General features: G+C 39.9%; 1 protein-coding gene across 3 annotated transcripts in view; it reads right to left on the bottom strand.

The window, feature by feature from the left end:
• Positions 1-15,065, bottom strand: part of LOC147254417 (unconventional myosin-Ic-like) — a 61,088-nt gene that overhangs the window by 16,424 nt on the left and 29,599 nt on the right. For all 3 annotated transcript variants that reach the window (XM_086216036.1, XM_086216037.1, XM_086216038.1), the window contains 6 exons: positions 6,594-6,749; positions 5,396-5,511; positions 4,290-4,488; positions 2,852-2,932; positions 2,392-2,571; positions 614-712 (listed from right to left, as the gene is read on the bottom strand). In XM_086216036.1, coding sequence (XP_086072162.1) covers positions 614-712; positions 2,392-2,571; positions 2,852-2,932; positions 4,290-4,488; positions 5,396-5,511; positions 6,594-6,749 — 831 coding nt within the window. The remainder of the gene's footprint in view (positions 1-613; positions 713-2,391; positions 2,572-2,851; positions 2,933-4,289; positions 4,489-5,395; positions 5,512-6,593; positions 6,750-15,065) is intronic.

Below are 15,065 nucleotides of genomic sequence, written 5' to 3'. Positions count from 1 at the left end.
GACATCAAGAGAGGACGAGGCTGACTGTAGGTGTGACTGTGAGTGTGAATGGTTGTCTGTCTCTATGTGTTGGTCCTGTGATGGACTGGTGACCTGTCCAGGGTAAACCCTGTCTCTCGCCAGAAGGCTGCTAGGATAGGCTCCAACCCCCCCCCCCCCCCCCCCCCCCCCCTTAACAGGATAAGCGGTAGAAAATGGATGGATGGATTTGTGATAAAGTTTCAATTTTCAAGCACATTATTGAAGCTATGACACCTGAGCTTGAAGTATGTGTAACTTTTGCTTCCTGAGCTTATCATTTGGCATCACAAGCTCTTTGTGGATGTGATGTCTTTTAGTGAATGAGAGCATGTTTAGAGTTTAACAAAAAGAGTAAATGATCTGCAAATTGTATTTAACTGAGTGCAAATTGTTTATGGCAAAAGAATGAGCAAGTCCATAAATGGGTTCAGGGCACTGTCCATTTGGTTCAGAAAATGGGATTTAGCGTTTTTGCCATTCAGAAAAACTGTAAAATGACTCAAATTCGTTTCCTTTACCTTGGCAACCTACAGTAGAGTAAAAGTGAAAAACAAGTCAGGCATGATTTACACTTCTCACGCTATGTGCTTACCTCTACCTCATCCTCGTTGAAGCCAATCACAGTCAAGGCTTTCCTCACCACCTTCCAATCACTGCGGTCGTTAATGGAACTCACTTTAGGACAATTACCCTGTGGAACACACACACACACACACACACACACACACACACACACACACACACACACACACACACACACACACACACACACACACACACACACACACACACACACACACACACACACACCCTTGTAAGCAACCCAAAGCACTCTCCTAACACTAACAATATTTATGTAGATTTGATTCAACCTGTTTATTTCCTTGTAAAGTTACAAACAAGTCCAGTAAATTCATGAAGTTGGAGGTGTGTAAATATGTGTTAACATGTCATGTAAACACCAATTTGCACAAATACACATTTCTGCTTAGTAGCTGTCAGTGTGTGAGCTTCACAGGTGGTTGAGCTAGAGCCTTAAGGCAGATTTCCCCCCTCAGGAAAGCTCCTCTGGCTGAAGAGAGTCTCCAACAGAGAGCCTATTAACCAGAACTCCCACTGGGACACACATACACACACACACACACACACACACACACACACACACACTGTGTCTTCTGAGGATAGAGTTCAGCAACGCTCAGAACTACTATCAAAATGGATCATGAGCGATCCGATCACAGGCAGAAAAGAGTGAACACAGTCAGGACATATCGAGGATGCACTGATATCTGATCATTCGGACCACAGCGAAGAACTGCTGTCCCCTCTCCAAATCGAAGTGCATCATTAGTCACATGCAAACAATGTCATATTACTTTTATTATTACTTTACCTATAGTCTGACAGTGTCAAAAACTCTGAAGATACATGACAAGTACATCAGATATGTTGTACAATTAGATGTACTTGGACCCAGTAACCCTGGTGTTGTTTTGAAGCCTCCAATTATGTCTGAGGTGAGGGAGGTGCACTGTTGCATCCTGCCTGTCAGACGCAGCACTATTTCTCACCCTGTCTGGAGAGCGAGTCAATCTAGCTCACCCAGCAGCCTTTCTGCAGTCAATTTAAACAAATACTAATCCAGCCAGATCATCTATTACATAATACTATTTTCTCTTCCAGTCAAAAGTGTGTTTTTAGGTGTTTGGTTTTTTTTAGCTTCACACTCCTTATTGGTAAAATCGTAAACGTTCTCTGACCTCAGTGAAAATTTTATTTTAAGAAGTGTTCCTATGAGAAGGATTTATGACATCACAAATAGTTTGAAAGCTGATCCCTGTACAGAATTCAGCAGACACACGTGTAGTTGGAGACATCATCCAGCAGTTAAAAATGTGACATGGAAAACATTTTGATATTGATACAATCCGGCACATGTAATGAGGGAGTAAAGGGATATAGCTGTTTGTTCCTGCACAAACCAAACCAAACTGCACAGTCCCTTTCTGTTTGTTGTGCGTTTTTATGTATGCTGTAATACATGTGTGGAGGGAACCCTTGAAAAAGGACCAAAATCAGTCACCTGATCACAGATGGAAATGTTGGTCGACACAATGCACAGTCAATGATTTGATATGTTATACGATGCCATACACAGATAATGAATGTACAGTAAAGTGGTTGTTTATACGTGAGCAGAGCGATGAAAAGAGATCTGAACACATTAAGCATGTTTTGCGTACGTTTGTATTTCAGAAGTCACTCCAACCCGATATGAGAATTATTAAATTCACAAGCTATAAAATTATAACCATCCTGCAGCCCCAGTAAGAGATGTATACTACTCTTGTCCAAGTCCTACATCCTTACTTTGACCAGGTACTGGTACTGCTGAGGGTTCCTCTCCAAGCCCAAGCGTCTCAGCAGGTCTTCCTCTCCTCCCTCGATCAATTGGTAAAAAATGTGGAAGTTCCTCTCTCCGTGGTTCTGGTGGACCACCCGGGATTTCTCCAGCAAATAGTTGATGATGTGTCCTCCCACTGGTGCACCCTGCCGACGGGACCCAGGCCAAGGAGAGAGGGGAGAGGAAGGGGAAGAGGAACAGGAGGAGAAGACAAAGCTGGGGTACTGATGTGTTATACGTATAGCATGCAGGTCCAGATGGATTTTACAATTCATGGAAAATATTGTGGATCCACAAACACAGATATGGGACAGATGGAAGTAAAAGTATGTTAGATGGAACAATCAGTCTTCTCAAGAGACTTGTTGGACAAGTTTCACTGTTATCTTAAGTAGCTGTCAATGTAAATCAGACTGTTCTACTCACCTTGAAGTCAAACTGGATATCCATGTACTTGCCAAAGCGACTTGAGTTGTCATTGCGCAATGTCTTGGCATTGCCGAAGGCCTGAATGGAGGATAGAGAGAGTGAGGATTGAAGGATTGAGAGGTAGAGAAATAATGAGACAAGTAAAGGGGAAGTACCATCAGGAAAGGAAGCCAGACAAGAAAGCAAGAGTCCCTGCAGTGTTTGTCTAGGACAGTAGCACACATTACAAGGCACAGTGCAGTGTGTTTATATATACATGCGCGCGCACACACTCACACACAGAACCCCACACACACATCTGGAGAGCATCTGGATGAGAAGTTTCAAACATCAAAACAAGTGCAGCTGCTATAAAATCTAGCACCACTCGACTTCCTTCAAAACAACATTTGTCAACCAAACACAGGAAAAAATTAAGACTCTACACATTTAAGAGTCTTTTGATGTTCCCCACAAAATTAAAAATGATTGCTGATACATATAAGCCTCCTATACTCAAAAGACAAAAACCTCAGAGAAAATATGCTACATATACATTAACACATATATATTCATGTACAGACACATATATACACATCATACATATATACATATATGTACACATACATATATATATACATACACATATATATATGTGTGTGTGTGTGTATGTGTATATATATATATATATATATATATATATATATATATATATATTATATATATATATATTTATATATATATATATATTTATATATATATATATATATATATATATTTATATATATACACACACACACACACAAATTTCTCTCTATCTCTCTCTGTATATCCATCCATCCATCCATCCATCCATTGTCATCCGCTTATTCCTATTAAGGGTCATGGGGGGTGGAGCCTATCCCAGCATCTACAGGCGAGAGGCGGGGTTCACCCTGGACAGGTCACCAGTCCATCACAGGACCAACATAGAGACAGACAACCATTCACACTCACAGTCACACCTACAGTCAATTTAGAGTATCAATCAGCCTCGTCCCCTCTTGATGTCTTTGGACTGTGGGAGGAAGCTGTATATATATATATATATATATATGTGTGTGTGTGTGTGTGTGTGTGTGTGTGTGTGTGTGTGTGTAATTTTTTTTTCTTAAAACACTACTCATGATATTAAAACTTTTACAACTGATTTTTGCCTTAAAACATTGTCCTTGTCAATTCAACTTATTTTTCTGAAACTAAGGTTATCAGCCCAGAGTTTCTAACACCACACACATATTGATATAATAGCCTAATATTCATCAGCAACCTCTTCGCAGCTGTATCATCAACACTACATCAATCTCATTTTTGGGATGAGAGCCAGTTTTTAAGAGTCCATCAGTCTGCAGCATAATAAATTACACTAGCTCTCAGTGGGGGCCAGTGACAGGACTTCTTCTGAGGGATGTCTCACCTCCAGTACAGGGTTGGATTGCAGCAGGCGGTCCTTGACAGTCTGCACCTGCTCACTGGCAGGACAGGTGATGGCGTAGTACTGCAGGATCTTCTTGGACGCTTCTGTCTTTCCAGCGCCACTCTCCCCTGAGATCAGGATGCACTGGTCCTTCCTCTCTGTCCTCATAGAACGGTAGGAGTTATCTGCCACTGCATAGCTGGAGGGGATGGAAGGAGAAGCAGATAAGAAAAAAAAAAAAGCTTAACTTAATATTTTGATATGAAAGCTGTCAGCTTTTAAGATAACGAATAGCAGAACATGATAACAACTGAGAGCATGGACATGAAGACACTGAATGAGTGGCCAGCATGAATCATAAACTCCACAGTCAGTTTTAGTTCCAGTAACATTTATCACCCTCTTGCTGCTATCAGCTTGTCTGTGTTGTTTCAGCCTGTTTGGACACATTTCTAACACCTTAATTATTGCTGGAAGATAAGATCATAGCTGCACCAGACAGAATGTGTGAATTTGGGGAGAGCCAGGGGGCAGTCGGGGTCAGGTTCAGCTCAGAGGAATTCCCTTTCATAGGAGGAAATCTCTCGCCTGGTATCATCATCATTTGCTTACTTTTCTTCCCACCTCTCCTGTTTTCTCCCTCTCTCTAGGCTTCCATCTCTACTAGCCAAGCACATCTTTCCACTCATCAGAAGCGCAAACTGATGTCTGTGCACTCCTGTGCTGAATTAGAGACAGGGAAACACATTTCCACAACAGAAAGATTTGAGAATGTTTCAATGCTGCCAATTCATGTGTCCATAAAGACTGTGTTTGTCTTGTAGGTGACATAAGGGGTCTGGGATGGATTTAGTGGGGGATTCTCCCACCATTCCTGGAGCAACCTTTCAAACAAACTCTCCATTTTATGCCATGACATTGTGCAAACCTTCTAACTGAACCATGGGAGCATTACATAAATATTTCCACGTAAGGTGAGCACACACTCCAACAACATTTAGAACACAGGTGCCACAAATATTATGTAATCCTGGAGGAAAAAGCTTCATCGACTAAAACTGAAGGGCCAGTCTGAAGCATTACCTGTGGAAACTCTGAGTACTTACATGTGAGGTGAGACCTCATAGAAGTTGACGCCACGGTACCGCTCCATGTGATTTTTGGTGTAGATCTCCAGGTCCTTGTATGGATTAACTGACACCAGCACCGACCCGATGTAGGTCTGATGGAGAGGCAAAATAACATTACGCTATAGGACAAATATTCAGTTGCAGTCATGTAAAATCAACCAAACATCCACACCAGGTCTCGATAGCCTGATATCAGACTGATCTGTAGACTTGTTTCACACACTTGCATCTTCAGTCTGAAACTACCTCTAAATTCCATGGGGGAGGGGGTATGGCTTTTCCTCAAACAATCAGGAGAGACATAGTTCAAGGCTAAATGACAGAATCTATTGTCACTAAGGTAATGTAGCCATGCCAACGTACTGCTTTTTCAAGTATTGTAAGAGCCGAGTGGAGCAAAGCACAAACAAACTATGATGTCAGGCGGTATTGAGAAGTGGCACACTGCTTAAGAGTGGGAGTTAGTCCTACTTTTAAGTCAGACTGTATCGGAAGTTGGATTTTAGCGACGACCTCATGGATAATTGCTGACCTTCAATATCATATTCCTATTTTTCATACTTGATGTACATATTTGTTTCTGTAAATTGTCCAGTATAGAAGTTAATATTCATTTATTTATTTTAGGTTTTGTTTGTGTCTTATTTCATAAATATTTTTCTTTCTTTTAATTTATATTAACCTTTCTTCTTCCCTCAGTAAATGCTGCTGAAACTGCCTTAATTTCCCCTCTGTGGGATTCATAAAATATTCTTATTCTTATTGGTCGCTGACTTTGATCTCAGTCATTCTGTCTTTCATCTTGACAACTTTGATCTCCAGCTACATACAGACGGCATCAAAACTATCCAACACACTGTCATCTCAGTCAGTCATTCTGGCATCTCAGACCCAAATCCTGGCACTGCCCTTCTTGAAGACACCAGCAATGCCACACGTGAGGTGGATCAATTGCTTATTCATCAGCTGCTGAAAATAATTAAGCCACAGATGTACAGAAATAGATTTCTTGGATTTATGGGTAGATTTCTGAAATACAACCAGTCCCGGAAACATTGATGAAACGACAGTGATTTTTCCTCGTTTCTGCGGTTTGTGTTTGTCAGAAACACATGAATACGACGCATACACATTCAGTCCGTTTTCCCCGAGCACCTTCGATGCAGCCACTCACATAGATGAGGTTCTCTTTGAAGCGTTTCCGCAGGTTCTCTATGAAGGCAGCCTCGCTAGTGTAGTTCTCCAGGAGGACAAAGTCCTGCACGCCCACACGGTCTCTGGCTGTCAGGGCCGACTCCATCATAGCCCGCACCCCGTCACTGGCCACCACCTAGAGGAGGACAGAGAGGGAGTAGGCAAGGTAAGTGATTGATCATTAAAACACAACCTATGGTCTCTAACACTTCATCACTCATACTTCTACTCTACGTAGGAAGAAATTCAGGAAGTTCCCAAAGACATTGCACACATAATCTGCCAAACAAGCAGTCAAACTCAAAGTACAGATGACTGGTTATTGAAAAAAACAAGGTTCAATACACATGGTTGTAAACAATATCTAACAAAAAATAATAACAGATGCCCGTTGCGTATTGCTGACACTAACTGTATTGGGGACATTTAAGCTTTTGATGTAAATTCCTACATACTTACACTTCTAGGTCACATTTTTTATTTGTATCATGTTCAGAGCATTTAAGAAGCATCTACTGTGTATTTGACAGCAGATGTGTACCTCCAACGACAGCCACAGCTGGTGAGGAGGATAATGAGAAAGGGTGCTCCAGATTGGGCAGGACACTCTGTAGGTTTGTAACCACACCTCCAAAGTGGGTAATGGGAGATATTTATGGAAAGAAACTACGCATATTTTAAGACAATTACATACATTGAGTAACATTCTAGGGAGTCACAGTCAGATTTACTTTGTGCTCACAGTAGGATGGAGATTGTTTTCTTATGTCACACACATTATACAGGTGTGCGCGCGTGTGTGCATGTCTATATATGTAAAATAAAAAATAAATCAGTTGTGTTCTGTAATTAACTTGTTTTGGGGGGGAAATGAATCTTAAAGATTTACAACTTTCCCTCTTTCCCATAAACTCTCATAACAGCTTTTACAAATCTAAACAGCTTTCAATCAACAGCAGAGCGCATTCAGGCTTATGCCAAGAATCAAAGAGCTATTTACAGACCTCGCACTCAATTACTCTAAACAAAATGGAGATTCTAATGTTTGTACTTCATCCACTGTTTTCATTTCAATTCTCCAATCACTCATGGAAGATGTAGCAAAGCACAGATGAGTATAAAAAGTTATCGCAACAACCCAAATGTGTCGAGCTCCACCCAGATTGCAAAATCTAATGTCAGAAGTGAAGATAAACTGCAACACTTACATGTTTCAGATCATCAGCACGTTTGCCCAGCAAGCCGTATTCTAAAATAGAAGCTTGAGTTTTGCTCATAAGTCTGCGAATGTTGTCCACGTCCATATTTAACATGCACCCAGTTGGATAAGAGTACCACCAACTACTGTAACAGGCTTGTGCTGGAGGCTGGACCCAGGATGGGGACATTAAACACACAAACACAGAGTCCTGTTTCCATCCCTTTAGAGGACATCCCATTGACTTTCAGTACAGCAGGTGTTGTTGTTGTTTTGTTAGGCAGTACAGCAGACTTCATCCCTCAGGGAACCAAAAAACAAGGGATGAAGAAAGAGAGCGAAGAATGCTTGAGGGAGGAGAGAAAATATTAATTACGCTGGGTGAGATAGGAGATAGAAAACAAAGACAGATGAGAGGGGGGCAAGTAGAGAGGGAAGACTGAAGGGGAAAAGTGTTCATTACTCAGATCCTGCACCATCATTCATTGCATTTATAGTGTTACTAGACATTTACCAATACTTCCCATTGCACTGTGATCTGGGGGAATACTTCAGTCTGACTGGAAGTATGGGTGGTTCCATTAACTACCCTGAATATCTTCTTAATAAGTGTAATTCTTCAACTTTTCACATCATAGGATAGCAACTATGTGCAACGCCATCATCCCTAACCCTCTGACCTTTAACACAATGGAGATGACTGGCTGCTCCAACTGGTTACAATGATTATTGACTGCTTATTATACGTGGTCATCTGACATCAAATTAGCTCATCAACTCTATTTAAGGTTGCCACAGACATCGCATCGAATCGAATTTGTTCGTAAAATGTTAATATTGTTTTGGGGACAGTGACATGTCCGGTTAGCTAGATAAACTTGTTGGCAAACACGCTGTCAACTTATATAACCTGTTTGTCAATTGTTAGCAAAGTTATTAACTTTGAATCATGCTAACATACTGTTAATTAGCCAACCCTTGTTGCTAGTTCATATGCATGATCCTAATAACTGGGGTGGTGAACAATGTTTTCATTGGATGAGAACCTTATAGGATGGTGATGAATTTTCCAGGTGTTAATCATACCCTTAGGTTTTAAAATGGTGATTGAGGCAATTTTTGAATACACTGGACCTCATGTCGTCCATTAATCCCTAAAAACAGACACCTTGCATGACTTTTTGCCTCAAATATTTCACCTAGCAGAGCCCAATAAAATAGTGCATGGGGTCACTTCTTGATCGAATTTCACACAAGTACGCATGAATATGTCTGACCCTGAGCTTCAAATAAGAGCGTCAGTGTCCCATGGTGCTTTGTGGGGAAAAACCACAGGACACCACAGTGGATCTTGGTCTGTGTCTGTGCCCATAACATAACATAACAATATGATTAGCTAACTAGTTTTGCCTGTTATATTTATGTACTTTCATTAACACAACGACAAGTGCATGTTATCTTTATAGCCTTTCAAAGAGCCAGGCTAAGTGGGAGGCTGTTAGAGCCTGACTCTCCTCACATCTTTATGGTCTGATGATGACTCAAGCCTTGTCTGACTTCTTAATCCAGGCTGTAAAATTTGTGCTAGCGTGTGTTCATTTGAACATCTCACAAAAACACAACAATGGCAGAAATCTTAAGTATGGTAATGTAGTTTCACCTCAGTTAAGTAGTTCATGTCAGATTTAACAAAATACAACAGTTTAATGCCATGATGTCACAGAGCATTAAATAACTGCAACATCCTGCAACACAGCTGCAATACCAATAGTTCACATTTCTCTTTGGAGAGCAATGCTGTTTTGTGTGTGTGTGTGTGTGTGTGTGTGTGTGTGTGTGTGTGTGTGTGTCTGAAACAAGGGTAACAAACCTTGTTCATTTATTTTCCGATGTCATGTTCATTACAAAACCCTACAAATATTTAACTGCCCAAGCGAAAAGAAAGAGCCTTATTTCTCACCTCCCCTCCTCTTCCACCTCTATATGTTCAATCTTTCATTCAAACCCCCCCCCCCCCCCCTTTCAATTCCTTCTCTCTCCATTACTTCATTGTTTCCCAATGCCACCTTCAGGTTTGGCTTTCCTGACTGTAGTGGACCTCCACCCGTTCTCTCAACACAAGATACTAACACACAAACACACTCATTCTCAGGAACACACAAAGTACGTGCCTACCCGAGTCCTACATGCCGTCATGCTTTCCTAATCCTGTGCAGCAAACAAGGCAGCCTAGCAGGAGAAGAGGTAAGCGTTCTACCATTTCTTGAGTCTGATTCATTGCACTGATATAATGCACATGTACAAGCTGCCCATCAAGAGTAATTAAGGCATATTGCTACAGAACATTTTGATATAATGGCAGAGAGTAAATTTAAAAAAAAAACAGTCACATTCCTGTAAGCTTACAGGTTGTTGGGAGAGTAATTTGGCAAAAATATGTCAGGTTTTTTTAAAGTGATTTTTTGGTGATTTTTCTGATTATTTTGTAAGGTAATGAACATAACCAAACTAACTCCCTTATTTACAGCTCAAAACAACTCTTCAACACTTTAATTCTTCTCAGGATGTTTCACCACTTATCCAAGAAGCTTCTACAGTTCTGTTTGTTGAGGAGATGCACTTTAAATCCTGTGAATGAGATATAATGACCTGGATGACCTAGAATATTCACTGACAAACTTTAAAAGACAAAGTAATAGACCAGTGACCCTTCCCTTCCTACGGGGCCACTGTACTGCTGTGCTGAGCTTCAGAAATGTTTGGGGAAATGTAGCATTAGCTGTCATTTGAGTCTACAGCCATAAATACTGTATGTGTATGCTTTGCTTATGTTTCTAAAGAGCTATTTATAGACGCAGACATCAATGCTACAACAATGATACTGAGAAATGAAAATAAACCAGTAACGGGTACTTCAGTACACACAAGCCAACAGGTTTGTAGGTTTGGATTGCATGCACCAACAGCACCGCAACAAATTCCTCCTATGTGGAAAATCGTACATGGCAATAAAGCTTTTTCTGATTCTGAATCAGGTTGTGGACGCATTGTATTCCTTCACAATCTAATATCATCATACTTTACATGCTAACTTCACTGTCCTTTGCACTGAAATGTTAGCAGCTATATATTAGGATGTTAATATTATCACTGTAAGCATGAACATGTACATGGCAGTCCACTCCAAGTTTTATTTTTACACACCTCACTTTGAAGTGATTTTACCAGTATTTCCATCATAACAATGTATCCAATGACAGAGTGTAATGAGAGGTGGATGAAGGACTCTGCAGCTCCAGTCACTTTACATGTTAATAGTATGTTGCAGCTAATTGTTTAGCTGTCATTTTGAAAATGTATTGTTTTTTTCGACTTTTATATACAACCTGCATAGCACCAAACTGTAAAACTACAACCATCGGTGTGACAAATGGTCTAAACACAATTGTCTTATCAAATTAAAGAAATAAAAAGTAAAATAACTGACATTGAATGTGAATGTAGTATAAACTATGAGGCGTTGATCTGGCTCGCTGCACTACATCTGCATGACTGGAGTTGCTCAACGTCAGTTTCATTGATTAAAAATGAAAAGTAGGTCGAAGTCAACGAAAGAACAACCACCCTGAGGAAATAATAGGAGAGAACTCGACTACAGATACTGATTTACACTCTGTTTGGAAATACTTCAGTTTCTCTTTGTGTTAACCGGAATGAATAGGCCACAATCTAATTTGTATAAAAGTTAAGCTAACGGATAACAAAGCATTCTTTTAATCTCCTTCCAAGAGGCAGAGCATTCTAAGTTCCTGCTTAAACACCAACAGTGCAGAGAGCTTCAGTACATAGATGCTTTATGTACAAATATTATAATACAATTGAATGTATGTGTTTTGTTTTTGTTTTTTTATTTAAGAGTATCTGAATATTTATTACGGGGATCAAATCCTGGTATTAAAAAAAAAAAAGATAAAATGAGATTTGAATTTGAATGAAACTCTGTTTCTTACTTGCAATAAGGGCACCACATTCATGTCATGAGAAGAGATATGTCAACGAGCTTTTCCATCAAGTCTTTTGCAACAATGTCTGAAAAAGCATGAAATGCAAAGACAGAATTTTTTTCAACAGCTTAGTATCTACTAGCTCATCTCAAGCTCTCCCCGTCCCCCTATGGTATGTAGCGAGTTCCAACAAACTTTACAAAATAACATTGGGTTACCAGGCATTTTACCTGCATCTCCATCGACATGAAGGCAAGTCGATAATGACTGAATTTTCTTAGGAGAACACAGAAATAAAATATAACCTTCAAGTTAAAGCCAGTTTTAAACCAGAATCACGTGTATTTAGTGATTGAACACAGGTGTGCGTGTGGCTGGTTTGATCAGAAGTGAACTCAAGCAGGACACTACATTTCTTCAGTATTTTGTCCTGTCGCAACATTAACTCCTCCTGTTAATATATTAACTAGCTTTTCCTTTTTCTGACTCCTACTCGCTTTCTCCTCCCCTCAGTCCTCCACTCGTCTCTCAAATGACAGATTTCCACATCTAAGATACAAGGAGACAGAGGCAAAGGAGAGGGAGTTTGATCACCTAGCCAGCTTGTGAACAATGGCAGCTCTCTCCTTGACCTTTACATCGCTCCGGGTACGCTCACACAGCTCAGATGTCACGCTGTTTATGTAAACCTCAGCTAACCTTCTGCTATCCAGGCACCATACAGTTCAGATGATGAAGCATGGATGAATGATTGGGAGAATGTGAACGTCTAACAGCCAATATAAACCTGCTCAGCATAGGCCAGCCAGACATGCGCTTGCTACATTTTGTGCAATGCCAAGGTGTGTGAAGAGAATTTAGTCTTAAATAAATGTCTCAAAGGGCATCATAACAACATCCTGTGCCCTTAGACCCTCACATCGACTGAGGAAAAACTCCATAGAAAACCCTTTTAACAGGGAAAAATCTGAGAAACCTCAGGGTGAGCAACAGAGGAGGGATCCCTCACCCAGGACGGACAGACGTGCAGTAGATGTTGCTACAGACAAGAAAACAGTTTACAATACAAAATGTGGGAAACACGGAACTGTTAATAACAAGTATTCGTAAGTATCATGTAACCTACACATTGCCAACTTCTTCGATAAAAAAGAAATTTAAAAAATCTACATTTGTATTCATTATGTTCATAAGAATACTCATAATAAAAAGGTGGGATGCATTGTGTTAAATGTCATGAATATATAAAACAAGTAAAATTATAACTCCCTATGCATTGTAGGTATAAAAATATTACATATAAGCAGATTTGATTAATTGCAAACGAATGCTTAAAAGCTGAAATTATTAACTACTGACATTTTTTCCCCTTAATCACAGTTAAACAAGTTCATTTTGGAACTTCTTGTGACTCAACTGTTAATTGGTTAAATCAGAATAAATATAATTATTAGCTACAGCTCTAGAAAAAAAATACTTACATGAATTCATAATAGTTAAATGAGTTTTACTAAGAATTTAGTACCTCACTTCCAAAAAACAAAAACAAAAACTGGGGAACTCACAAGGAACAAGCTCCAAAAATGAAGCAGTAAAGGCAGACACTTGACTCTCTTAAGCTCCACAAACACTGGATTCTAGATGTCCCATAATCCAAATGAAAAGCATCAATCATTTGACCCTCACCATATAAATACCATCTTCTTTTATAATTTGTAATGCTAGCTTTCTGTTGAGCCAAAGATATATTTCAGAAGCTGTGTAGTACGGTGTCTACTATATAGAACCACAGCAAAAGTTAATTTCTTAGACTGGAAAAATAGCAGGGGTTGTTGAAATATTTTGACATTCTCAGATACTATTAGGCTTCTAAAAACAAGGTCACATGTAATGTGTATGTATGAGCCTGGATTGGATTGAGAGAGCTAATAAACAAATCAGGCCCAAGAGAGCCTAAAGCAACTGGAGTTGAATATTTGCTTGTAAAAGATCCAGGTTAAATATGCAAAAAGGAGGATAGAGGAGGGTGGCCAACAGTCCTATTAGTGAAAATGAACACTACCACTTTTGTTTGCTTACTTTCGTCTCGCGTTATCTGCGAATGCTGTTTAACGACGAGCCAATGAGTGAGACGTGGTCCTGGTGAAGACATGATCAGCTGCTCACAAAATGTTTTGCCCTCTAACATTATTCCTCGATCCATCAGTTGTCTGGCTCTAGAGTCTCCTCTCCCTCGTGGAACTAAAAAAGGGCTATAATGAGTTTATTGCTAGCCACACTATGTAAGACATATCTTTGATAATCTTATTTTTTTCTTTTTTAATTTGGTTCTGGGCAGAACAAAGAACATGTGGGTCGGACCTTGGATGTAGTAGGATAACAAATACATTGACATAAAATTCTGATAATAGCAATCATAAAAACAATGCAACTTAATGTTTTAATGCTCCAATTTGTGAGGCTGTGCAAACAGAATATACTTGATAGCTGATTTATTCAAGGGCAAAGTCTCTATCATACATGAAGGAAAAAAAAAAACACGTGACTCAGTTTGCTGCTTGTAAAAAGTGCAAGTAAGTGTGTGGCAGGCAGTCACATTACGCTGAGGATGTATCAGTAACTTTGAGACTTTTTCCTCATATCACACACGCAGCCAAAGGCTCACCCTTATTAGCATGTAGCAGGCTCTGGCTAGACTGGTGGGACAAGCTTGCTGAAATCAATCCGTCTACTTCAGTACATGAGGGCCACAACAACACAACCCGGTCCGCTGCAAACAGGGAGTGCTTTGTGTGTCATACTTGGACATGATGACTCCTTCACCACCATGGAGCAAGCCACCGCTTTGCTACGTTGTTATGAGCTCCAGGTTTACCCTTGTGTTGCTTGAACTTCAGTCTCTTCTGACCAAGACAAAGCTTCAAGTATCAGGTTTCTCAAACTCTTCAGTTACTAGCCAGTTACAGCCATTACTGCCATAAAACAGACCACATCCTTGTTGCAAGATGATGTGAATCCATCGTTTGTCTACACAATTTGAGTTACTTTCTCTACTTTTTAATTTCACGTTTCAAATTCTCTGTTAGTTTATAAGAAATGACTGTAACTTACCCTACCCCAGCGATATTCCATGGCGTTCCAGCTTTGAGGTATTCAAATAATAATTACATCTGTATTTCAGTTAGATTACTGAGCCATTCTGAAGCTTTTCACTTGCTGCTTACTAAACTGCATGCCGACTGATTTAGGA

The sequence above is a fragment of the Aulostomus chinensis genome, chromosome 10, assembly GCF_037954235.1.
Source record: "Aulostomus chinensis isolate RoL2024-O1b breed Wild chromosome 10, RoL_Achi_v1.0, whole genome shotgun sequence".
NCBI classification, from domain to species: domain Eukaryota; kingdom Metazoa; phylum Chordata; class Actinopteri; order Syngnathiformes; family Aulostomidae; genus Aulostomus; species Aulostomus chinensis.
The sequence above is the reverse complement of the archived record's forward strand: the minus strand, read 5'-3'. Positions and strand labels throughout refer to the sequence as shown.